Raw genomic sequence first — 25,835 nt, forward strand, 5'->3', positions numbered from 1 at the left:
AACGGTGGACACCCAGCTTGGAGGGTGTTCAACCTTAATCCTGTCCACACACCTGAGTTCTCATATCTCGGACAAGACCCCGCGCCCATCGAATTTGGACACCAGCTGGCCAAGCCTCTCCCTCCAAACACCAATTTCTTCTAGAAGCCATGGGGTAGATAGTGGACAGCACAGTAATTCATGCCAGAGATAGAAGAGGGAATAATTCTGGCATGGGATCTGTAGAGCAGGTGAGTGGATTTGGGGCTGGGCAGGGGATCGCAGAGCGCCCGCGTGCCAGCTCGCGCGCCCCGGGAGGGCCAGACTTCATTCCCCAAATTTGAGCAAGAGGAGGGGGTGCTTGCAAATTTAAAAAGGGGGGTAGTTGCTGAACTTTTCCCCCCAACACCATCGTAGAGGCGGGACCTGAGGGCGGTGCCTACTCCGTGATTCGCGGCGGGTTCAGGTCTGGAGGCTCGGATTGGCGCGCGATGCCCGGGGCCGGGAAGAGTGGGCGTGGGGGAGGGGAGCGGCCCGCCCTGGCCGCGGGATCGGCTCGCGCGGGGAGCGGGTTAATTTCAAATCGGGGCCTTGACTGCTCCTGGACGGTCACGCTCCGTTTGCCCTCCCGCCGGCCCGCCAGTCCGGGACCCGGCGTTTCCCTCTAGCACCCACCTCGGCGCGGCGTAAGGACCGACTGAAGGCTCGACTCGCGGGCTCCGGAACCTGAGCGGGGAAGAGGTGCCAAGAAGTTCCCGCTCAGATTCCGCCCGCTCCAGCCGTGAGGTGAACTGACAGGTCAGCGGGACGCAGAGGGAAGCGGCGCCCAACTGACCCACCACTGGGAGAGAGCTCGGGAGGGCTGCGGCAGCCGCGGCCGTTTCCCGCCTCTCGCTCCGCCGGGGGCCGTGGAGGGAGGAGCTGAGCTCCCGCGCAGAAGGGAGGGGGCAAGCGAGGGGGAGGAGCGAGGATGCAGTAGTTCCGGGCACGGGTTTGCCCGCGCTCTAGCCCCGCGCAGCTAAGGGGCGGTGCCGGCCATGGTCAGGCTTTCCGCGCCAAATTTTTAAATCGAAGGCGGAAGGCCCGTGCCCGCCCTGGCACCGCCAACCAATCGCAGGCCTGAAGACGCTCTCTGATTGGTCGGGATTCGTTGCCCTGGAAACCGCGAGGACGCTGTCCGGAAACATCCTGGAGCGCGGCGCGCTGACTGGGCCTGGGGGGAGGGGCAATTGACCAGGCGGAGGGGAAAATGTGCTGCGCGCGGAGCGTATGGCGCCTGCCGGACTTTACCTGGTTGCTTTACTGGGCAAAGGCAGTCATTCTTCCAGGGTGGGGTCCAACATTGTGGCATGAATTGGCTAACCGAATAGCGAATACATAGCGCTTTGCAACTTTAGGAAGTCTTTATTAAAAGTCTGAATCATAACGCGTTCTTTAAATTCCCAGAGTACGTTTGGAGTTTAAGAACTTAATATGGAAGTTTCCTATCAAACTATTTCCCAAGACTTTACTGCTGAGCCCCATGCAGGTGTGTGTCGGAAGAAATTCAGGCATCAAAATGCAGACTTTTATCCAGATACTTAGGGTCGGGTCAGTTTAGCCGGAAGCTGGGCTCGCGGGCTCAGTGTCAAGCCCTGATCTGTGACTTAGGTGGTTGCTTGTGCTTACTGCAGTCCGTTCGGTGGGGTCCCGAGAATGGCCTGACGTCTCTCAAGGTGAGAAAGGGCTGTCACTGGAAATTTGTGGGTTGCTTGACGTCTCATAGCAGCGGATCGGTTTGCTGAAGGAATTTACTGGCGTTTGATGTGTTTCCTGCCCATCGGGGATATCTCTGGTCCGGAATAAAATGTAAATGCAGTTTGTCCGATTTCGTTAGTCTTTGTTTCCGTAGCCTGTGGTGTCCATGAACGAATTTTCAACGGATCTCCTGCTTTTATTTTTCTTTAATTTTTCTGTTTCCTTTTTTTCTTAAGGATATTAAACTTTTTAATAGAATTGATTGGACTACTTGAACCATCAGGATCTTGGGAGGAACTTTAGATTTTTTTTTAAGGAACTCTAAATGTATGAGAAATTCACAGGATGGAGAACGAAAAGGTAACTTTTTAACTTCAGTATTCATCCTCGCAGTTTTAAATGCAGTATCATCCTGATTTAACTCATAATTTTTCAATATGTCATATGTTATTAATGCCACATCCCCTTCTAGTTAGCCTCTGTAAACACCCAGAAGGAAGGGAAATTTAACTTTTCAAGAGGGAGAGAGTTGCCCAGAGTTAATCTTTCTAGTTTTTAATAAGAGATTTGGTGGAAGTCTCAAAGAAGTAAGCAGAAAGAAAAGTTATTTTTTAAGGATAATAAAATTTGTTAATATCATTATGGTATTTCTGAGAATTCTTGAACAAAAGGAATTCAGAAAGTGCATTCGACATGATTTGAGATTGGATTTCTTTTTAAGATAATTTTCTACCAAATCACCAGCTTCTTTAACAGTGGGGGCTGTGAACACTGAGAGAAAAACATTTTTGTAAAATCACAAAAAAATTGTCAGTGGGGGGCGTCTTGACTGGTGTTCCAATTACTGCTAGGTTAACAAAAAATATGCAGATTTCCTAAAAGTTTTATATATTAGTGAAATAAGAGAATTGCTGTTACTTTGCTAGCCTGAGGTAAAGGACAGCAGCCTTGAGAAAGACCCCATTCTTGGGTCAGCACCTCTCAGGTGCACATGCTCAGGAGAGTTTCCCACTGGATAACTCACACTGACTTCCATGTAAGAGCACCGTAGTTGGATTGAGGGTTGAAGTCCTGTGCCACCTCTCAGCCTGGCTGTCCTCTTCTGCAGAATAGGACTGTAGAATTTGGTGAAAATTCAAATGGAAAAGCACTTGATAAATCCTAAGGAGTCAGGCATACAAAATAGTCCCATTCATCTTTGTTTCTAAAGTCATTGAGGAATTAGTATGTCTCTGTATTCTTTCACTTGTCATTCCAAGCATTTTCTTTAAAATAGACTGGAAAGATGTGTGAAGTCCCCAGTGGCCAAAAGTAGAAAAAAACTGGTCTTCATTATCTTATTTAGGAACTACTGTCAATTTACCCTCTTACGTCTCAGTGGCAATCCGTCCTGCTGCCAGGAAGTAGCTTTATGACTTTGAATAACTAATTTTACTTCTCCATCTATAAAGTGAAGGGGTAGGTATTCAAAGGGCAGCGCTTTCTGGTCAGAAATCCTACTCTTTGGCACTCTGGATTTTGCCAACAAATTTGACCACATTCTAGCCCTCAACCTCACCTCCAGGGCTCTCTGACTTCTATATCAATGATGTTTTATTGAGCACCTACTGCATGCAAGCCATTGTGCTAGATGTATACACAGATGAATGGGACATGGTTTCTGCTATGGAGTCCTTTACTTGCTAGTTTCATGAGTGAAGGTAATTCCTAAAAGTTTGGGATCATTTAAAAGTATCACTTCTGTTAGGGGAAGCTAAGTGAAAGGTATATGGAAACTCTCTATGCTATCTTTGCAACTTTTCTCTAAACCTAAAATTATTTCAACATAAAAATACATGTTTTGAATTTTTTTTTAATCCTTGGAACAGAAGATGAAAAAATTAAGTCCGTGCTTTGCTACAGAAATTAAATGGGAAATTTAATTTTTAGAATGGACAAGTATTGATATAATGACTAAAATAATCAACTCTACAATCTCATTAGGCATTCTTTTCCTTAGCAATATTGAATTTATTGTATAATTTCTAGAGTCAAAGCTGTCTGTTAAATCCTGTTTTACAGTAAATTTAATTATTATTTTAAACTAGGAAAATCTCTTTTCTGAGCCACATAAAAGGGGACAGATGAAAACACCTCTGAATGAACCCACTGCAGCAAATCTAGTGTTGACAGAGATCCAGCCTGACTTTGGCCCTTTAACCACACCCACCAAGCCCAAGGAAACCTCCCAGGGAGAACCCTGGACACCAACAGCCAACCTGAAAATGCTCATCAGTGCTGTGAGCCCTGAGATCCGCAACAGAGATCAGAAAAGGGGGCTGTTTGACGACAGAAATGGATTACCAGAGCCCAAAGATTGTTTACACGTAGGTTTGCAAAGGACTGGAGGGTTTGGGGGCAGGAAAAGAGTAGCTATTGCAGAAATGCCAGCAATATAAAGCAACAGAAAGGTTTGGACCCCATCCAATATAGCATGGAATTCTGAACCTTTGACTTCCTTTCAGTTCAAGCTTCCCTTTTAGATCTGCCAAGCAGTGTATACTGGCTCCCCAGCTTTCCCCCCACCCCTGTTTAGCAGCTGTTGAAGTGAAGCTCTCATACCAGTGTTAGCCATAGTGGAGAGGCCCCCTAATAAGTCTGTCAGACTATGTCAGAATAAGACATTATTTACTTCTTCCTTTGTAGGAACACTTATCAGGAGACGAATACGAGAAATCCCAACCAAGTCGGAAAGAGAAAAGTTTAGGATTGTTGTGTCATAAATTCTTAGCACGCTATCCTAACTATCCCAACCCTGCCGTGAATAATGACATCTGTCTGGATGAAGTAGCTGAGGAACTTAGTAAGTATGCAAACAGCTTACTGAAATGGTTTATAGTTAAAGTGACTTCCTGGACCTACTCCTTCAGACCCACACTCATCTAGCCAGTGTTCGTAATGACACAAAGAAGGCCACAGAGAATTATAAATCTTGGAAGCCCTATTAATTTAAGAATAAAGGTGTATAGTTTCCAATTTCAGTGACTCTTAAACAAGCAAAAAAAAAAAATCACAATGGGGATTGCTTCTGACCGCATTTCCAAAGCTCTGCAGCTTTAAAGGAAGGCAACGTTGTTTTATGACTTGTTTCATAACAGCTACAGCTTAGAACTTCGCTCTTGGCTCTGGGGTTGAAGACCCAGTGTATGGAATGGTATCTTCATAGTTTATGATGACCATCAGCTTCTGTGTGGGAGCAAGGCGTGAGCACTCCCTAGCCACCCAGCACTATTCTGAGGACCAATGCGTTTTCTGAGTGTTTGGCAAAATGACTGTGTTCCCCTGCCCCCTTTTAGTCCTCTCTTTATAGAGTCAAATCTGGTTATAAATAAAAAGAGGTCTCTGGCAAATTTGGGGTACCTTTGCAGTCATGAAAATATCACCATCTGAAACTGAAGAGAAATGCAGGATATTTTAATAGATAGCTATTATGCCATAAAGTTTTGCCCTTCTAATACATGTTTATAAATGTCAGCTTAACTTCATATTTAAAAAATATGCAATTGAGATTCATCTATTCACATACACTTCATTGCAGGATGTACTTTGTAATTCAGCAGGTATCTATTGATCACCTACTATGTGCCAGGCAGTGTTGTAGCAGTTTGTGATAACATAAGTGAACAAAAAGGAAAAATGCCTGTCCTGTAGAATCTACATTCTAGGGGGACATTAGATAATATTCAAAGAACATAATAAGTAATAAGTAATTATAATGTATGTGAGAAGATAATACATACTATGGAAAAAGAGAAAATGTAGACCAGGGTAAAGGAGAATGAATCAGGACTGCTGGAGGTGTGCTATGCGATTTTAAATGAAGTGGTCAGGTCAAGCCTCAGTTTCAGAAGATGACATCTGAACAAGGACTTGAAAGAATCGAGGTGGAGAGCCATGAGGACATCTGGGAGAGAGATTCCAAGCAGAAGGATTAACAGAGCACAAAGCCTTTGGGCAAAGGCATGTCTGGTAGGTTCCAGGAACAGCAAGAAATCTCAGCACCCGGTACCCATCATATGACAGCTGTGTGTGTGTGTGTGTGTGTGTGTGTGTGTGTGTGTGTGTGTGTGTGTGTGTTGGGGAGTAACATAAGAAACAGGTTGTAAAGTGTGGCATTTAGAGTATTAAAGACTTGATTTTGCCACTTACTGGCTCTGTGCCCTGGGGCAAGCCAGTTAGCCAGCCTGAGCCTCTATGTCCTCATCATTAAAGTCTGCAGAAAATACCTACCTCACAAGTTTAGGCTAGACATTTTTAAAAGCTGTATGGCACATAGTAGGCCCTCAATAAATGGCACCTCTAATTCATATTAATTAATTTGTATCCTTTGAGCACAGGAGCATGTCTTTTTCACCTTTACCTTTGTTGAATGTAAGCAAAGTTGTATCATCCAGAACCTACTGACAAATAAGCCATAGGGGAAAAAGTTATTCAATTCTATACACATTACAAAATCTGATCTAGTAACATACAGTTGCTCATTCTTTGTAGATGTTGAGCGTCGACGCATTTATGACATCGTGAACGTCCTAGAGAGTTTACACATGGTGAGCCGCCTCGCCAAAAACAGGTATACTTGGCACGGGCGACATAATCTCAACAAAACCCTCGGGACTTTGAAAAGCATCGGGGAGGAAAACAAATACGCGGAGCAGATTATGATGATCAAGAAGAGAGAATATGAACAAGAGTTTGACTTCAGTAAGAGCTACAGTATAGATGATCATATCGTCAAAGCAAATGCTGACCAAAATGGACACCCAGACATGTGTTTTGTTGAACTCCCTGGAGTAGAATTTCGGGCAGGTGAGAGATGTATTGAAAGCTGAGGTCTAAAGAAAAGGTTCCTTAGGAAACACTGCTCTAAAGCTACTGCTGCCTTTAACGTTCAAATGCTGCAGTTGTCAACTGTATGATCAGGTGGTAGTATTTTTAGCCTTGTTACTTTAGAAGTCACCTGTCCCTTCATGAATTTTAATTCTTTAATCCTCATCCTTCTTCAAAGCTTCTGTAAACAGCCGCAAAGACAAGTCTTTAAGAGTGATGAGCCAGAAATTCGTGATGTTGTTTTTGGTGTCAACGCCTCAAATAGTAAGCCTAGAAATTGCTGCCAAGATTTTAATTGGGGAGGACCATGTGGAAGATTTGGATAAGAGCAAGTTTAAAAGTAAGTGTCATGACTCCATGGACTTTTGGGCCTATTCTTTTTATTTTTTTTAAAGATTTTTATTTATTTATTTTCTTTATTTTTTTTTTTTAGGGGGTGGGGAGTGAGAAAGAAAGAGAGGGAAAGAAACATCAATGTGCACGAGATACAATGATCAGTTGCTTCTTACACGCCCCCAACTAGGGACCTGGCCCACAACCCAGGCATGTGCTCTGACTGGGAATCAAACCAGTGACCCTTTGGTTCACAGGCTGGAGCTCAATCCACTAAGCCACACCAGCCAGGGCTGGATCTATTCTTAAACAACAGAATCTCAATTACAAACTGATTTCTAAATACATTTGCTATATAAACAAATCTTCTCTAATTATGCTTTTGTATCTTCACTTCTCCCCAGAAGCCATGATCATACTGCTTTAACAAATGGGTAGGATTCAAACATATGTATGTAACTACTCTTATTTGTCTGACACATTGACCTACAAACAGTTCCTTAAAAGTTACCTCATTTGATACCGTAACATTGTTCTTATTTCACTAATACACAATCTGTAGTTGCCTGAAGTCTAAATGAGCAGTAAATTGTAAAATAGGACTGGTACCCTGGTCTCCGCTCTTTCCACTCTCTCTCACATGAGAGAGTACAAATAACTTTTCTAAAATTGTCCCCAGAAGTACCTGCAGCACAGTTGGTTTGCCAGTTTGAAAGAATGGTTTTAGCCAGAGTATTTGCTCGAAGTTGGAATGGGATTATAGATTGGATTCCTGGTGCAGAATTCTGCCCTCTCTTCTAAAACAGATTTTATAGGAGCCTCCACGGAGAGACATAGGTAGAGAGAGGGTGTGGGAAGAAGTGCTCAGTATATGGGGAAGGGTCTGCTCACAGCATCTCTCCTGGAGGCATCAGCAAACCTCCAAATAGGAAATGAGGCTAGCCTGGACGTGGGATGCTTTGGGGACCTAGCTGTATGGTGAGGAAGAGCCACCCCAAGCAACAGTAGAGGCTGTGGGAATACCTGGGTGCTGTCACACAGACCTCTTCCCATCCTTAAGAGTTTTACCAGTCCTATGACAATATATTCAGACATCCCCAAGTTGATAGTGTCTCAATCAAGACAAAACTAAGTAGAGAGAAAAACAATAATGCTGGCTATTGGCTTGGGAGATCTACAATTTCAGAAAACACGTCCTGATAACACTGATGGGCTGCCTGCTTTTCTGAGTCACTAGACAGTTTTCAGCTCTCCATTTCCCTGGTTAGACACAGCCGTGGAAACCTGTCCAGGAATTGCCCTTGTGTAATTTGCTGAATCCCTAGGGAATTTAGAACTGTCAGGCATGGCTGTGAAGAAGGGGCTCAATTTATAATTTCGTACTGTCAAGCTGGAAGTAAAAGCAGACTTTCTAACTAAACTACTTAAGATAGCTAAGTTCCGTAGGATTAATAAATCTGTGCTTTGCATATTACATAAGGACAATATAATAATTCACAAATTTCAATGGTCTATGGAACTTCCCATGCTTATGATAGTAAATCAACCTCATTGTTATAAAATATCACAAACAGGAAAGCAATACATTTATCATTGATGCTTTCTTTCTTTTGTTAATAAAATTCTCCTGAATCCTCATTAGAAGATGCCTAGCAATGGTGACTTCTTGTCAAAAAATCTATAATGTAGTTCCTGACAGGGTTATCTCATTAAGTCATTTTTCCTTTTTCAACGTGTGCTTTAGTTGTTTCACAATGTAGCACCAGCAGTAACTGAGTCTTTTCAACATTTAAAACTATGTTTGTTTGTTTTAATTAAAGGAGTATCACTAGTATAACTCTTGAGAGTCACATTTTTTCTTTCTGACATTGATGGTTAGGATGGCTCTTTGAATATATGAAATCCTTATGAAACAGAGCCCTTTGATGTTTCATTATTCCATTAACTGGTATTAAGCTTTTCTTCCCCCAGCAAAAATTAGGAGGTTATATGATATCGCTAATGTCCTGAGTAGCCTGGATCTTATCAAGAAAGTTCATGTGACTGAAGAAAGAGGTCGAAAACCAGCTTTTAAATGGACAGGCCCAGAAATCAGTCCTAATCCCAGCGGTATGTGGTTTCTTAAGTTCTTTGCTTCATTGTTTTGAATTAACGTGTATTTAGAGATTGTCTCCCTCCCCCTTCCTACCCACACTCCCACGTGAACATACATCAGTGATTGAAAAGACAAAGATGAGTGCCGATACGGAAAGTTTGGCTGCTGGCTCCATCAACAAACCAAGGTCCATAACCACCTCCCACAGTGTCCAGGAGGTAGAATCTGTATGTGAAAGGATTTGAAAAAGTTGAAAGCATCACAAAACATTAAGATACTATTGCTGTCATTATTATGCTTCTTCGTGACCATAACAGAGCCTATGCACATTGAGAATATGAAGTGAATTCATTCCAGTATCAATATTCTAGTCCCCGTCTCAACTTTGGGATTCTGACATTTTGCATTCCACCAAAGCTCCCACACGGAACTGTTGGCAAGTGGCAAAAACATGGGCCATGGAGGGAGAGGGAGACTTGGCTTCCAGTCTTAGCTCTGCCGCTTATGAGCTGTGTGGCCTTGGGCACATGACTTCTCTGAGGCTGGGTTTCCTCACCTGCGAAATAGCAAGAACCATGCAGCCTTTGTGGGGTTATTGTGGTTTGGGATGTAATCTCAGAGAGAGGTTCTTTGGCGCAGGGATTTGGAGTGCAGGCGCTGGGGCCACACTGATGGAGTTCCTATCCTAGGCTCACATTCTGCTCGCTGAGAGCCTGTCATTCCGTTGGTTAATAATGTCTTTGAAATGGGGATGCATTTCCTGAGAAATACCTCCCTAGTGGAGGTGTTAAGAGTTTCTTAGTGTGTTCAGGCTGCTGTAACAGAATGCCATAGACCGGCTTATAAACAACAGAAACTTGTTTCTCAGTTTTGGAGTCTGGGACTTCCAAGAGCAAGGCACCTGTATGTTCAGTGTCTGGTGAGCACCTGCATTCTAGACAGTCTTGTTTTGTGGTAGCCTCACGTGGTAGAAGAGGAACTCTGTGGGGTCTAATCTGTCACCTCCCAAAGGCCCACTTCCTGGTATTATATTGAGGCATTAGGTTTCAACATATTAATTTTGGAGAAGAAAACAATATTCAGTTCATATCAGTGAGGATCACCATATTTCATCAGATTAAGACTCCACTGATCATAAGATGCACAATTTTTTTATATATCAATAAGAAAAAAAAAAAACACTAACAATTACACTGTATCACACCACTGGTTATAAGTTACAATGGGTTTTAGAAATGCTAAATGTGACATTTTGTCTCAGAATTCATTTAATAGGATAAACAAGGTTTTGCATAGATACAAGCCTTAAAACAGTACCTGGCACATAATTGGTGCTCTGCAACGGTGGCCACTTAGATCCTAAAATCATTTTAGAACTATGCTTTGACTTGCCATCCCAAAAGGAAGACGAATCTCCCATGTTTTAACACCCTGCCCTTTTGTCATTCAGGGCTCAGCCCCACCATTCCTTCCTCCCCCTCAGACCTGGAAATAAGGCAGTCTTCAAAAGAGAACTGTGCCAAAAACCTCTTTTCCACACATGGGAAGCCAAACTTTACTCGACACCCATCTCTTATCAAACTGGTCAAGAGCATAGAAAGTGATCGGAGAAAGATAAATTCGGCTCCCAGTAGCCCTATCAAGACCAACAAAGGTGTGTTCGGGGCTCTGCTCGGAAGAATTCCTTTTTATTTGTGTTTGTTTGTTTGTTTGTTTTTTAAGCTTGCTTGCTTCCCATGGGACTTGTTAGAGAATCGTTTCCATATCCATATGCCTAACCCCAGTTTAAGCCTAAGTTGGGTATGAATTAAAGGATAAAAAGTAGTTTGTGTGGTTTTTCGTTTAATTGCTGTGTGATTTCGGGGGAGAGGCTTGTTTTCTGTTCCTTGGGCTTCTGCGATGTGTCATCTTCATGAGCATTTATTCTTTTTGCTTTGACCAGCCTCTCCTTTCTTTCTATTTTTCCAGCTGAGAGCTCTCAGAATTCTGCACCCGTCCCAAATAAAATGGCTCAGCTCGCCGCTATTTGCAAAATGCAGTTAGAAGAGCAATCAAGGTAGGTTGGCAATGCTCTTTAGTAACAGGATGAATTACTTCTAGTTGCATCATTACGATTACTTATTTTATGTAAGAACAGACACTATCCTTGGATACTGGTGAGACAATCTTTTCTTTAACTCATATGCAATTATTATAGAGGCTATCTGCTAGTTTCATAAAAGCAGAGCTTCAGTCTGGATTATATAAAGTGGTAGAACATTTTAGAGAAAATGTTTCTTTTAGAACATTTTAGAAAATATGATGTTTTAAATCTTATCTTTTAGTGAACCCAGAAAGAAAACAAAATTACAGCTGGCAAGATCTGGGCACTGCAGACCAGTGGCCCCCCTGGACTCCCCAGTGACTGCTGAGCTGGAGCTGACCACACCAGCCCTCATCCAGCCCCTCGGGGTGGTCCCTCTGATCCCCAGCCCGTTGCCATCGGCAGTGCCTGTGATCCTACCTCAAGCTCCTTCAGGCCCATCCTATGCCATCTACCTGCAGCCTGCCCAAGCCCAAACCATGGCGCCACCCCAAGGCCTGAGCCCAACAGTCTGCCCTACCCCCTCTTCTAAAGCTACAAGATCAGATGACTGCCCAGATGCCAGCACCGAGAAAGTAGCCAACGATGCCGCCAAACCCAGCGCCTCCGCCGGGCCTGGAAGCCTGTTGCCAGTGCCGGAGAGACAGGGTGCACAGCACCGAGACAGGGAGCCTGCTGGAGAAAGAGGCTCAAAGAGGGCAAGCGTGGCCGAGGACAGTGGTTCCAAAAAGAAATTTAAAGAGGACTTAAAAGGACATGAAAATGTCTCCACAGTAAGTATACCCTTGTACTGGACAAAACTTTAGGGACTCCGCAATTGATTAGAGGAGGATTTGGTGGCTTATGAAATTCACCACAGCAAAGAGCAGTCCCTCCAGAGACAAGGAACTGTTTTTTAGCATCCTTAATTCAAACAAGGCCCCCAGACAGCTAATTCCCCTGCCTGGGATGACGGCAGGGACAAATTTAACCTTTGGAGGAAGGGATTATTTGCTCTCTTTTTAAAGCACCACAGGTGGTTGTCCTTAAGTCCATTTCTCCACCACATACTGGAATGCACACACCTGTCATGACAGTCTTAAATAATTTACAAGTAGATGTAACCCCAAATGAATGCATGGATACGTAGGGTTCCGGTGACCCTGGCTTTCTGAGTCATTACCTAATACTCGTTTGATGTCATGTAACTGGCATCTGTTGCCTAGAAGATAACTTGTTTCTCCTCTTTTTACTTTCCAAAATGTAACCCAAAATTTCTATTTTGTGAAATAGCAAAACCTTATCCTGGCAAATTGTAGGTGTATTTGACATGACACATTTGGTTTCTAGGGAGTGTGATGTTCCAGATCTCTTTTTTTTTTTTTCCTAAGTGGCGTTTATCAAGAAGGAATTAACATTTATTGGCTGCCTACCCACACACCAGATGTCAGAAGGATTAGGCACTTTTACCTACATTATCTCCTTTTCCTCGCTTAGGACAATTATACATGAAAGACATGATCACCAAATGACCACCACTGAATGTGGAAGCAGAAGTTCATCTCTTATTTTGTCCGTGCTGTTAACTCAGTTATTTTATTTCTCTACATCTTGTTTTCCCACCTCTGTGAAGAATTTGTTCCACCAGTTTTTCCTGATCATCTGCTGGGTGTAAAGCACTGTGCTCTGGACCAAGTCAAACCCAGCACCTGCCTTTGGTGATGGCTGCCTTTGAGTACTTGCCCCAGGGCCATATCATCGTTTTTTATGAGGCTAGGTGAACTTACTACATGATGATGTACGCAAAGGGGTTGTGATTCTTTTAAGGTAGCATATAAGAGGAAGGGTATTGTCTGTAACTGTTGTTATTAAGGAGGCTTTAGAGTTTGTCAAGTCTTCCCTTAGGATGGCCTCCTGGTAACCATTCAAAATATCTAAGTATAGTATCATTTTGCATTTAATACCCATGCTAGGGGGGAAATTATGAGGCTTTAGTCTGATTGGATTATTGGATTTTCTGAGAGGTTCATAATGTCTTTGGGCCAATGAGGTAATTTAATAACGGTCTGCTATTGCTCATATTGAGGATTAGGGTTTTCAGTGAATATATTTTCCATGTCCCCCTCCTTTTTTCATCTCTGTGACTTCAGTCTGCCCACTTCTTTTTAGCATGAACTGAACAGAACAAAGGAAATATGTAAATTTGTATGTCAATTCATTCAACAAACATTTACTGCGAAGCCACAGGTATGAGGGTGGAGAGAAGACAGTGTACAAATCAGACAAACAGATCAGGTAGTGAATAATAAGAGCTATAGTGAAGACAAAATAAGATGTGGAAGAGAGGGTAAGAGGGCTAATGTAGCCTAGATTAGATAACATGCAAGTTGAAATACGTTAAATTCATTCATCCTGCTAATTTAACAGTTCTCAATTTTAAAAAAAGGGGGGCGGGGAATTGGCATTATAGGTTAGAAGATGTTGTGATGAATGTAATTTGTAGAAAATTTTAAAATAATTATTATTAGAGTACTACAGGTTTTGCTGAAGAATTGAATTAAACCAGTAACCAGAGTAACTTGTACCATGAGGAAATAGGATTAACAATAGCAAGGAGGATTTGCAAAATCCCTAAATTCACCCGTTATAAATTTCTATTCCTGCAGCTTTCAAGGAACCCACCAGTAAAGATTATGAACAGTGCAAAGCATCTGAGACACAAAATTTAAAGTTTGTGGTACACTTTCAGCATTGTGGATTCTGAATTTCTGAATTTAATGGTTACCAAGGAACAGACAGGACCTTATTAACAACTAGATCAAAGTGTAGACTGTTGTTTTAACAATGTCCACAAGAAAGATCTGGAGGAAGATAAAAGGAGGACTCCCGGATTACAAGAGCTGCTTTTAGCCTTTGCCAGTCCTGCTGGCATGAAGCAGACGGTTCAGACAGTTCAGCCACACATGGCTTTCTCTATTTGGTAAAATACAATGATCTAGCAGGCGGAGGAAAGATACACACGACCTAACATCCTGGCCATTTCCATTTGGTGTATAACTTTATTGCCTGAAGTTTTTGCTCTATGATAGTTGGGTCTACTAATATGAATTAATCAGTTCTCTTTTTTTATCTGTAGTTTTTGAATTCTGGTGCCATGCCCTTTAGTTTGTATTACTATGTTTGCTTGGTATCATTAGAACCTGAAGTATTAGAAACAAATCTATGGTTGTATAACTTCTTTGTTCTAAATCGGGTCAGTAAACATCTTTCTGTAAAGGATCAGATAGTAAAATTTGTGGGCTTTGTGGACCATATGGTCTTTGTTGTACCTATTCAATTCTGCCATTGAAAAAACAAATGGGAAAGCAGCTATAGACAATACATAAATGAATGGGCATGGCTGTGTTCCAGGTCAGTTTTATTTACAAAAACAGACAGAAGGCTACATTTTGGCCCATGGTTTGGCAACCCCCTTCTCTAAATCAACATTTCTTAAAATGTTTTCCTTGAATTCTGATACTACCAGAAATCTAGATGCGAGGTAGCCTGGGAAGTGCTACATGCTGGATATCCCCCTTGAAGATTTACAATGTATGCCATTATTAAAGACCCTCAGAAATTCTCTGATTAAAACACCATTTTCCTTTGTTGAATTCCCAAGCATATTTGAGCATGATTCAAGCAGCGCCTGCTAGCATCCCATGAAACTAGGGTCCCTCCGAATACTCTTTGGGAACTACCATTCTATATAATTCCAGAACCATCAATAGTCACACAGCAGTGCCATTATGACATGCAACTGCATTAACTTGGTTCTGACAACACCACTTCATACCAAGCAGTCTGATAGCAGGACTTAGGATGTCAGTGTGAAGGGGGTCTGCTGGGTGACTCCTACTCTAAGCAGACTCAATAGTAGTTTTGGACATTTTTTAAGGCCACAAAGGGCATTAAGAAACACATGGTTTGTACTATTCAGGACAAGTGTTGGAATGGGAGGGAAGGTACCTGCCTATAGCCTGTATAGTTTGGAGGCATTAGTCTAATGAGACCGATATATTAGTCCTGGAAGGCACATGCCATTTTCCAGTATTTGTTTGTAAAATTAGTCCTTCCTCCTTGTTTTCTAGACCTTGTTCCCATCAGGATACCTAATCCCTCTCACCCAGTGCTCATCCCTGGGGGCAGAGTCCATTTTGCATAATAAAGAAAACTCAGGTACGAATTCCCCAAACCACAGGATCTACAGCTCCCCAATTGCAGGTGAGTGTGGATGTAAGACACCAAACATGGGTCTATCTGAAGTTCAGTTAAGCTTCTCAGTCAAATGCCTATGTTTTTAAGATATTTTCCTCCCTTTCATTCCAGGTGTTATTCCAGTGACATCATCTGAACTCACTGCTGTTAATTTTCCCTCTTTTCATGTAACGCCTCTGAAGCTAATGGTCTCACCAACTTCCGTGGCAGCCGTACCTGTGGGGAACAGCCCGGCTCTCACTTCGGGCCACCCCATTCCCGTCCAGAACCCAAGCTCAGCCATTGTAAACTTCACCCTGCAGCACTTGGGACTCCTCTCCCCCAGTGTGCAGGTGGCTGCCAGCCCTGGACCCGGAACTGTTCCCATGTCTCCAAGAATAGAGGCTGTTAGTGTCATACCAGAAAATGCAGGCTGTCAGCAAGGACGGGCCACCAGGTATGACTCTCCAGTCCTGGGCCAGAACCTACTGAATGGACAATCCCTTGCTGTGACGGGGGCTCCACAGGTGAGAGTATTTTCATTTAACTTATTTTTTTCCCTTGGGTTATTAAGTCCCAAATGTCAGTGTCATGGGAGACTTGCTTTTGCTTTTCCTCTTTGGAGAGGGAAAGGATGGGAGAGTGAGGAGATTGAAGGCCTACCCGCTTTCCAAACCTGGGAAGAGTGTGCAAGGAGTCCATATTATTGAGATCCCATGCGTTTTTTGTTGTTCTTTTTTTTTCTTGCCTCAACAATGGCTGAGAATGTAAAACTCATCCAGGCTTACCTAGCCGATTTCTAAGTGTGCTGGGCTCCCCCATGTGACATGTTCTTCCAGTCCAGTCTTCTAAGGCTGCTAGAGCATACCTGTTTGTGGGTTTGACTTCTTTTTTTCCATTCCTCTCTTTCCCATCAGCCTGTTCCAGTAACACCCAAAGGGTCGCAATTAGTGGCCGAAAGTTTCTTCCGTACCCCAGGTGGACCAATGAAATCGATGGGCTCATCCTGCGTGGATTTTGATGGTGCTAATAAAACTTCAATAGGAGCTCTCTTTGTCCCACAGCGAAAACTGGAAGTCTCAACAGAGGATGTCCATTAATGGACAAATTTGGCTTCATTTAGTTTTCTAAAGAGTTGCTTACTATAGAAGATATACTCAGGCTGGTTTGGAGAATACATTCTCTGAAAATACTGTAAATATGTTGGGGGTTTACTTAATTTCAAAACAAACAATTGTTTTCATACATATACACATACACACACACTCACACACATATATATATTTTTTAAACTAAATTCATCCGTCAGTCCTAAAAAATAAAAGTAAAATGTTGAACTAAGGTATATTAACTTCTAGGGGGGAAAAATGACTTATTTCACTGTGCCTATACTATACCATTATGCAAAGTAACTGTATTAAAGTTTACTTCTCTTCGAATATGTGACGTGCCTAACACAGCCTTCTCTTAAACTTTGCACAAAGAAAAAGCTGTGATGTATAATGTATTTTTAAATAGGAGGGCTATAGCTATATTTTTTGTAATTTTAATCTGTTTTTGTTGCAGAATGTCTTTTTGTAAAGTTTGCAACAATCCTCAATCAAGTCTATGGAAAAATTATTTATAAAATGTATTTTTAATCATAAATTGTTAAAATTAAAACATTTCTAAAATGTATTTAACGTTTTCATTTGGTCTCTTAGGGCATCATTGGGAGCGAATGAAAATTTATCTAACTAACCTCCAGTGCAAATTCTTGGTATGGAGAATACACCCTGGGTTCCCTTAGATATGCAGAGTTTACAAAATGTTCCTAAATTCTGCCTCCCTTTTGATCTTCCATATGGCCCATTTTTACAGAAGTGAAAATGGCTTCAAGTCCCTGTTGCTTGACCAAGGTCACTCAGCTAAATTCCATGTGCTTTCCTTCATGCTCTGGGAGATTAGAAATGAAAGGAGCTAGGTGGCTGCCCTGGCACCACCAGCATCTACCCCAGGCCTCTTGCTGTCTACAGAAGAGGGGCCATAGATACAGGCCTCTCACCACACTTTGTGAATGGCTCAGCTCCAGGAATGGGAAAGGAGCAGTAAGATTTCTGATTTCCCCTACACCCAAGAAACTACACTAAACCCCATGAGCTCCAAGAGAAGACACGAGCTACAATGTATTAAATGTGCATTTCCTTGACCCCTCTTTGTTACGGGATGAATTGCACCTTGAGAATTGACATGTGCCCTCCCTGGTCAGGGTCTTAAAGGATCATCGTCATATCTATTTCCTGTATGTTTACTGTTTGCTAGGCACTGTTATATTCATTTTAAAGGCATTACCTCTATGAGCTAGGACTATGAGGTCACTGAAGCTCTCAGAAGTTAAAGTAATAAGTTCAGAGTCACACTGCTAGTATATGCAGGGACTCAACCACGTCTATGGGCCTTCTTTATCCACTACCCACCTGCCTCCAGATGCAAGCCTAGCAGCTCTCATAGAACCAAGCACATTGTTTCAGGGTAATCTGGGCATTTGTAAGGTCACCCCTTTCAAATATACATAAATATACATGTTGTGTTTGCATAACCAAGTACAACTAAGAGAGGAGAGTTTCACATTAACCTAGAGACCTACCCCCCTCTTCCTTCACAGCACTAGAGAACCAAAATGAGCTATTCCAAAGTACCTCTGCCTTTTACACTACTTGAAGGACATGTGAATGGGTCCTGCCTTTAGGTGCTTATTTTAATACAAGGGTTGGGCAAAAGTAAGTTTACACTTGTAATACAAATAAATAATACAATAATAAATAATAATACAAGAATAAACTCTGTTTCATGTACTCACAAATGTAAACCTACTTTTTTCTACCTGTGTATAGTTGAGGAAGACATGGACATGTGAGTAAATGAAAGAATTTCCATACAATAAAGACAAAAATATACCAAATGGTAAATAAGGACAAAAGATAGAGTTCAGTGGAGGCCACTAGATTCAATTGTACACAGACAACTTCGAGGGAAACACCAACTAGAAAGATAATCACAGTAGCTCAGAGGGGGTTAAGCTCCTACATCTCCCTCTCCCTGTAGCTGAGCTAGAGAGATTGGAGGTGGGGGTTTGTTCTGACCCCTCATCAGGTCTCCACCTCAAATACCTCCCCAGGTCTAAGGTTTAGCGAAATCAGATGCACAGAAAGAGGTAATGTTAGACTTCAAGGCAGCTTGGGGGATTGTCCCCCTTAGTTCTGTAGCTCATGACAGATTCATGGGTTTGCTCCTAACCCCCACCTCCTGGTATTTATGCCCCTGTGTGACCCTTCCCCTTGAGTATATGTGGGGCCTATGAATTCCTTCTAACCAACAGGATACAGTAACGGTGATCGGATGTGTGTGATTATATGTACACAATTATGTGCTTACATAAGATTGTAGTGCCTGTCTTGCTGGAGTCTCTTCCTTGCTAGAAGCTAGCTTTGAGGAATCCAAGTGGCCATGTTGGGGAGCCCAACACAGGAAGGAACTGTATGCAGCCTCTGAACTGAGGGTGGCCTGCAGCCAACAAGCAGCAAGAAACTAAAATCCTCAGTCCTACCTAGAGCCACAGGGAACTGAATTCTGCCAACAGCCTGAGTGAGCCTGCAAGTGGTCCTTTCTCCAGTCCAGCCTCAGATGAGACCACGACCCTGACACCTTCATTGCAGCCTGATGAGATCTTAAGCAGAGAACCCAGCTAAGCTGGCCCCGGACACCTGACCTTTAGGAACTGTGAGACAATACATTTGTGTTGTTTTAAGATGCTAATTTTGTGGTGATACTGTTATGCAGCAATAGAGAACTGATGCAACTACTATTATATAGAGATACAGTTATCACCAGCGGGACAACTAATAATATGCTAGTGCTTATACCTGTCTTCTTCCAGTCTGTCTTATTAATGTTCATTGGTTTTATAGGCATTCATAGATGCAAACATCATGGGGATGTGGTAACCCCAAAGGCTTTCATGGGATAAGCACTGCCCATTTTTAGAGCTGGAAGCAACTTTAAAGATGCCAAATAGCACAGTAACGGACACAGTTATCTTCCCAGCATGCAATTTCTGTTTTTGAATTGCCTTCTGATTCCCTCTTATGGAATTACTGGATGGAGCCCAGTGGGCTGTAACTGGAGGTTACAGCAAGGGTGGCCTTGTCACCAAGGCTAGGCCAGCCTCCCTGGAATCTGATGTTTCATTTCATCCTAGCAATGGCCTCACCATTTTGGTCCCGCTGCAAGTTTGTTGCTTGGGTTCCTGCTTCCCAGACTCTGGAAAGGCCTTTGTACCTGCCCATGTTCAAACCTGATTTTCAGCCCTTCAGCGATTCTGCAGGCCTTTGCTATCCTTCCAATAAGTTTCCTTTGCTTGGAGTCGACAATCATTTCTGAGCCTAGTAACCAAAGGACTCTTACAAATCAGAGGGAAACCCAGAGCCAAGGCGTCCCAATTCCCACACCAGTCAGTTCTCTGTCCCCTGGTTTTGGTGAAATCCAGCCAGAGTGAATAGAAAAAGCCTCAAGAAATGCTTATCACACCAGAAAATGCAAGCAAGTCACCCATGTTCAAATGAATGCAAAGTCATTTAAAATAGGTGAAAGGGAAATAGTTGAAATAAGAGACCCAAGGAACCCAGGAAATTAGAGCAATAGAATTTGATGCCAAAAAAAAAAAAAAAAAAAAAAAATTAAACAGCTTTAAAACAAGTTTCCTGAGCCTTGTCCTTTTCAAGTGATTAGTATTCCTGCAGATAAAGGATAAAGAGATTTTCAAAACTTAAGCAGATAATCTGTCTGAGCAATCCTTTTAATACTATGGAAGACTATGGGTTGACTGGAGATTCTTTACAGTATTTATCACCACCTGGTAGTTTTCAAATCTTGAGGTCCTAAAATAAGAGATAAGCTGGAAGGAAAAGTGTCATTATTGTACATTTAAAAAAGTATCAACCTTTTATTTAACTTTGAAAGATGTTTTACATCTCCATTTCCTATTTGAGTGCATTCACATCAAGTACTAGCTCAATGAGATAAGTAATTAAATGCAGACTTGTCATGATTGTCAACATTTTGTAGAAAAATATTGGTAGGGAATATATTAGTGGCTTCCAACAGTCACGTAATTAATTGCATTTTTGAAAGGCTACGAGAGAATCTTCTATGTTCCATGAGTTAGGCTCAGAGTCTGATTTTCCCTGTATATACTGGGTTCTATTTTTAAGATATTTATTCAATTATTATCATGTGCTCAGCACTGTGTTATGAGAAAGAATGTCTATTATCTATCCTACTTTGGATAATAAAAGATCCTCTGTGTATGAATCTTCTGGAAGTTTATCCTGAATGAAAACATTTTTATTTTAGTTACTATTGATTAAAATCTTTCTAAAATGATAAACATAGCTCCCTGGTTCTTAAACAGAGTACTTTGAATATAACTTAACTTTTTCTTCATGCTTAAGAAACGCATGACTACTATTGTTTTGTTAAATTCAAATTCAATAAACAATTCAGGCCATCTGTGATACAATAATGCTCTTAGGGACTATTACATGTGTAGGTCTATATCCTCCTAAAATGAATGGCTCCAGAATACTATACTTTTCAAGTTCTGATTTTATGGTTCTCTGGCTACAACTTTTGATCAGCTTCAACTTCCCTCTGCCTTCTACATTCATGGTTAATCTGTCTTCTGACCCAGGAAAACTGCAGGATTCCACGGGAACCGATGCCACCACCCTTGCTTTTGCACACCATTTCAAGTCAATAAATGTGTAACTACTGAAGGAGTGCTCTGCTTCTCTCCAGTGGAGTAAAAGCAATGAGCTTCCTCTTAGGTGTTTCCCTTGCCAGTCAGTGGTCTTTCTCACTGTCTGCCCAAATCAAACTTGTTGATACTGGGAACTGGGACCTCATGACATGCCAGAAATACTGAATATAAATTATATACCTGTGTTCATTATCAAAATCCAACACTTAAGACAATAAGAGCATTTCTACATGGAGACATTCTGAGAAACATGACATGTCCTAGATATGTTAGGGTAAAGGGTGAGACTTGATATATGAATAATATTTATTGAATATCTGCCATTATACCTACTTCAAAATAATATTATGAGGTGGTTACCATTGGCCCCACTTTACAAATGAGGATGCTAATTTCCAAAAGCATAAGGAGCATGGCCTTATCACACAGTATGTGTGCAAGGCCAGCCTTTGCTGATTCCAGAACACCGCACTCCAGAATTTCATCACTCTAAAGCTCTCACATGTTTTCAGACTGGGGTGAAATGGGCTAATTCCAGATTGTTCAAGACTAATGAGAACAGAGCTTCAGGAGCATTGCTCCCAAGGTGTGGCAGCTATTTCTGTTTCAGGCTTGCTACTTATAGTGATTTATACTGTTAAGTTGTTTAAGCCAGAACAACCTTTCACCAGAAAAAAACTATGTATGGTTGTGCTTTTGAGTTAGCCAAAAGAAGAGGGCTTATCTTTTTAGACTGGTTGGTGACAGCTCTGATTCTCCAACTCAGCCTTTCAAACTTTCATAACGCATCAGGGTTCTGATTCCTTGATTAAACCATGACTATACAATACCATTGGCCCTGGCTGGTTTAGCTCAGTGGATTGAGCGTCGGCCTGCGAGCTAAGTGTCACTGGTTCGATCTTCCAGTCAGGGTACATCAAAGAAGGAAAACTCTGACTCCAAAAAACCTCCGCTGCCTTGCGGCATACCTCTTCAGGGGAAAGGCTAAGGGAGTAAACCCTGACAGAAAATCCAGAGCCGGAGTCCCTAAGGCGGTTTGACGTTGTAGTCAACACCGGCAACTCCTGCGGCGCACCTGAAGCCAAGCTGTATTGACTCCATCTTTCCCTTGGACCCTTCAGCTGCGAAGAGAGGGGGGGTCTGCTGCATGGGCAACAGCAGACCCTCCATATCACCCTGCCCAGGCTCTGTAGCTTCAGCGTCATCGCAAGATGTCGATTCAACATGGGAGGAGACAGATACCGTGTCACTCCCGAGTCGGACTGCACAGCCATTCTCGGCGGTGCAGATAGACTCTTAAGAAGCTACACCATCGTCTCTCGAGACGGACGGCTGCCGACGACGATACAATACCATGTGGCACTTTAGAGAAGAACTGGGGAGGGAGGAGTTCCAGAGGGGACCAAGAGCTATCTGCTTCCCAGTGCCGAGAGAATAGGATGTGCCACCAAGATGGCACTTTATAAGCTGTGGGGCATTTTGGCTGGCAATATTTTTAGAGCTGCAAATCCAGGAGCTAAAACATCTTTAGGTCAAAGTGCTCTTTATAAATGCATTGTATGGAACTCAGCCACTACCCAATACAGGTACCTGATCCAGATCAGTTACCAGGCCAGGAGACCCTGCATCCAAGATCCCCCCTGGCTCAGTTCAGATAGAAAATGCATGGCCTGTGGGTCAAAGTCTGGCTGCTCATCCTGCCTCTGAACCCCCTAAATAAGGCACTTAACCTCTCAGGGCTGGCTTCTTCCTCCATCATTATAGAAGTGAGCTCAAATAATTTCTGAGTTCCCTTAGAAATAAATTTTGGGGGGAAATAAATTTAAACTCACTAGTCATTCCTAGTACATAAGCAGAAATTGCACTTAACCAAAAGAATTTTGTCAAATATATGGAAAGGGCTAATCCTGGGGAGGAAAGGAGGCTCTTAATGAAACCACTAATCCTCAGACTTGAGCATACATGGCATTCCTCCTGGCTAACATCACATAAAGCAGATTTAGAGTCTACTGCTGTTATTATTGCAAGAAGTTGTAATTTCCACAAAATTCATCTTACAGGTTGTTAGTCCACTCATTCTCCTGTTGGTTTTAATATCTTGACTTTTCCTACCAGTTATATATATATATACACATATATTTAATACATATTATATATTTATATATACACATATATAAATACTATATTTATATGGTTATATATTTATATTTAATAAATTTATATGTTAAACACAAACATTAGTTGTTAATATAAATATATCAATAATTTACTATATTAAATATTAATGTATTCAATAAACTATGTTTTACATATAAATATATTAAATATAAATACATAAATTTATTATGTATATTGATATGTAAACATATATATTGCTCTGCTCTGTTACATTATTTTTCCTACCAGTTCTATATATACACACATATATAAATATATATGTGTGTATATATATATATAATTTTTTTTTGGTCTGCTCTAGACCTATGCAATCTAGAGCTTCAGGTAAAAACTTAAAGGAAGTGAATAGACTGCACCTCACTTAACAAGCAGTTTTGTGAATGGGATATTCTGAATAATATAGAACCTGGAGAACTCAAGGTCAGAAACGACCTTGGAGATAATCTCAAACAGGGATTCCCAAACTTCCAGCTTGGACCCTAACTTTGGGCCCCCAAGCCAGGGCCAGGTTGGCTATATGTGAAACCCAGAAGGATCTTCTACAGATTCTTGGGTTCCCGTTCTCAAAGATGAGCCCAGGGTGGGGCCCTGGAATCTGTATTTTTTAAGTTTCTCATTAATTCAATTTTGTTGCTAAGTTTGAGAATAATGATCTGAAAGAAACATCACCCAGTATTTAAACTCTCACCACAAAGCTTCTGGTGCTGATCAAGACAGAGACAGCCCATCACAGCCCATCTCTCCCATCAGTTATAACAAATCTCTGCACAGAACACAAAAGCAACTAGGTGAGGACTGAAAAGTAAACAGGAGCGAACAGATTGAGAAGTCAAAACCTGAGCAACTGTTATGACAGTGAGCTCACTTGATTTTTGTTTGTTTGTTTTTTTTCTTTTCTTTCTTTCTTTCTTTTTTTTTTTTTTTTCAGATGTTGACTCTAATCTGAGAGTAGGCCAAGTCCTGGAACTGTGCTACAGGTTTAGACAGCAAAGTATGTAAAAGAAACCCCCTTCTCTAGCTAGAGGATCAGGAAAATACACCCCTGAAGCTGAAGAGCCTAGGGAAATACCTTGAAGTTTTCTGTTTTTATTCTTTTTTTTTTTTTTCTCTTTAATGCCAGCCCTACTCCTGAAGCTTCAGTCTCACAGAGACAGCAGCAGCGGGCACCTAAAACCCTGAGGCAAGCCATCAGTTTGCAGGACTTGGTGGCAGGATCTCAATGGTTTGATGAGTGGGAAGGATTCCTTTTTTCTCTCTCCCTCTCTTTTTTTCTTTTGAGTTGCCCTGTGCCCCAGGTGCTCAGAGTTATGGGAAAGCGCATGGGCTAAAATTCTGAAACAAACACTGGGCTGGAAAAAAAAAACCCTGGGAGCCAGAAAGTGTCCATGTAATTCCAAGGATGAGAAAGCTACAGAAGGAAACCCCTTAATTCTGTATGAACACAGTCTCACATGCACAAAACAGACCCAAAGCCTTAGAGAACTGAACTACACTGTAAATCACTGCCAAGTAACCAATTAACACCTGAGTGGTACATGTGTTGGGCAGACATACCTGCTTGGTGTTCTCAGTGCTTCCTAGTCTGTGGTTTGGTGTCTGACATGAATTTTGGGAAATTCTCAGTCAATATTGCTTCAAATATTTCTTCTCCTCCTTTTATCTTCTCCTTCTAGTATTCTCATTATGTATACGTGTCACGTTTTGTAGTTGCCCCACAGTTCTTGGTATTGTTCTACTTTTTTCAGCCTCATTTCTCTTTGCTTTTCAGTTTTCGAAATTTCTATTGACACATCCTCATACTCACTAATTCTTTCCTCAGTTGTGTCCAGTCTACTAAGGGACCACTCAAAGTCAGTCTTTGTTTCTATTACAGTATCTTTTATTTCTAGCACCTCTTCTTGATTCTCTTTTAGAATTTCCATTTCTCTGCTTACATTACCTATGATTGCATATTGTCTACTTTTTCCATTAAAGTTTTTAGCATATTGAGCATAGTTGTTTTAAACTCCTAGACTGATTATTCTAATGTCCTTGTTATATCTCATCTGGCTGTAGCTAAACATGTACAGTGTAAAGAAGCCCAGTACTAGTTCCCACAGAGTTTTATACTTGTCAGTTTCTGCTCCTAAATCCTGATTCTCTATATCTACTTGTTTGTCTCTCCAATTTGGGGAGTAGCAATTTGACCTGTGATCTCAATTTTCTGTTGGATCTTAGAAAGGTTTTTGGTTTTCAGTTTGTTTAGCTTTTTACTTGTTAAAATGGAGTGATGACCTCCAAGCTCCTCACATGCCAGAATTGAAACCAGAAGTCCCTCCAATATTCTTCAAGTGGTGAATGGATGGACACTGTGGTAGATCTATGCAATGGGACATAACTTAGGAACAAACCATGCGTCAGCAATGTGGATGAATCTCAATGCACTGTGCTAAATGAAAGAAACTTCATACAGAAGCCTGGATACTGTGTGATTCCATTTGTATAACATTCTAGAAAAGGCAAAATTACAGATTTAGAGTACAGATCCGTGACAAACAGTGGTTAGGGCTTGG

At 41.7% G+C, this 25,835-nt stretch overlaps 1 protein-coding gene across 1 annotated transcript; it reads left to right on the forward strand.

Moving 5' to 3' along the window:
- Positions 1-2,058: 2,058 nt before the first annotated feature.
- On the forward strand, positions 2,059-16,914 carry E2F8 (E2F transcription factor 8). The gene is made up of 12 exons (XM_090263215.1): positions 2,059-2,076; positions 3,804-4,082; positions 4,402-4,558; positions 6,247-6,561; positions 6,761-6,922; positions 8,887-9,024; positions 10,461-10,664; positions 10,979-11,066; positions 11,335-11,866; positions 15,203-15,335; positions 15,441-15,835; positions 16,226-16,914. The coding sequence occupies exons 1-12, from the start codon at positions 2,062-2,064 to the stop codon at positions 16,406-16,408; spliced, it is 2,601 nt and encodes an 866-aa protein (XP_090119341.1). The 5' UTR covers positions 2,059-2,061; the 3' UTR covers positions 16,409-16,914.
- Positions 16,915-25,835: the final 8,921 nt, after the last annotated feature.

This window comes from Furipterus horrens, unplaced genomic scaffold (assembly GCF_987537825.1).
Source record: "Furipterus horrens unplaced genomic scaffold, mFurHor1.1.pri manual_scaffold_2, whole genome shotgun sequence".
NCBI lineage: Eukaryota > Metazoa > Chordata > Mammalia > Chiroptera > Furipteridae > Furipterus > Furipterus horrens.

Coding starts and splice junctions, on each gene's coding strand:
- E2F8 (XM_090263215.1), top strand. Junction 6,923..8,886: donor GGATAAGAGCAAGTTTAAAA/GTAAGTGTCATG, acceptor TTCTTCCCCCAG/CAAAAATTAGGAGGTTATAT. Junction 11,867..15,202: donor GACATGAAAATGTCTCCACA/GTAAGTATACCC, acceptor CTTGTTTTCTAG/ACCTTGTTCCCATCAGGATA.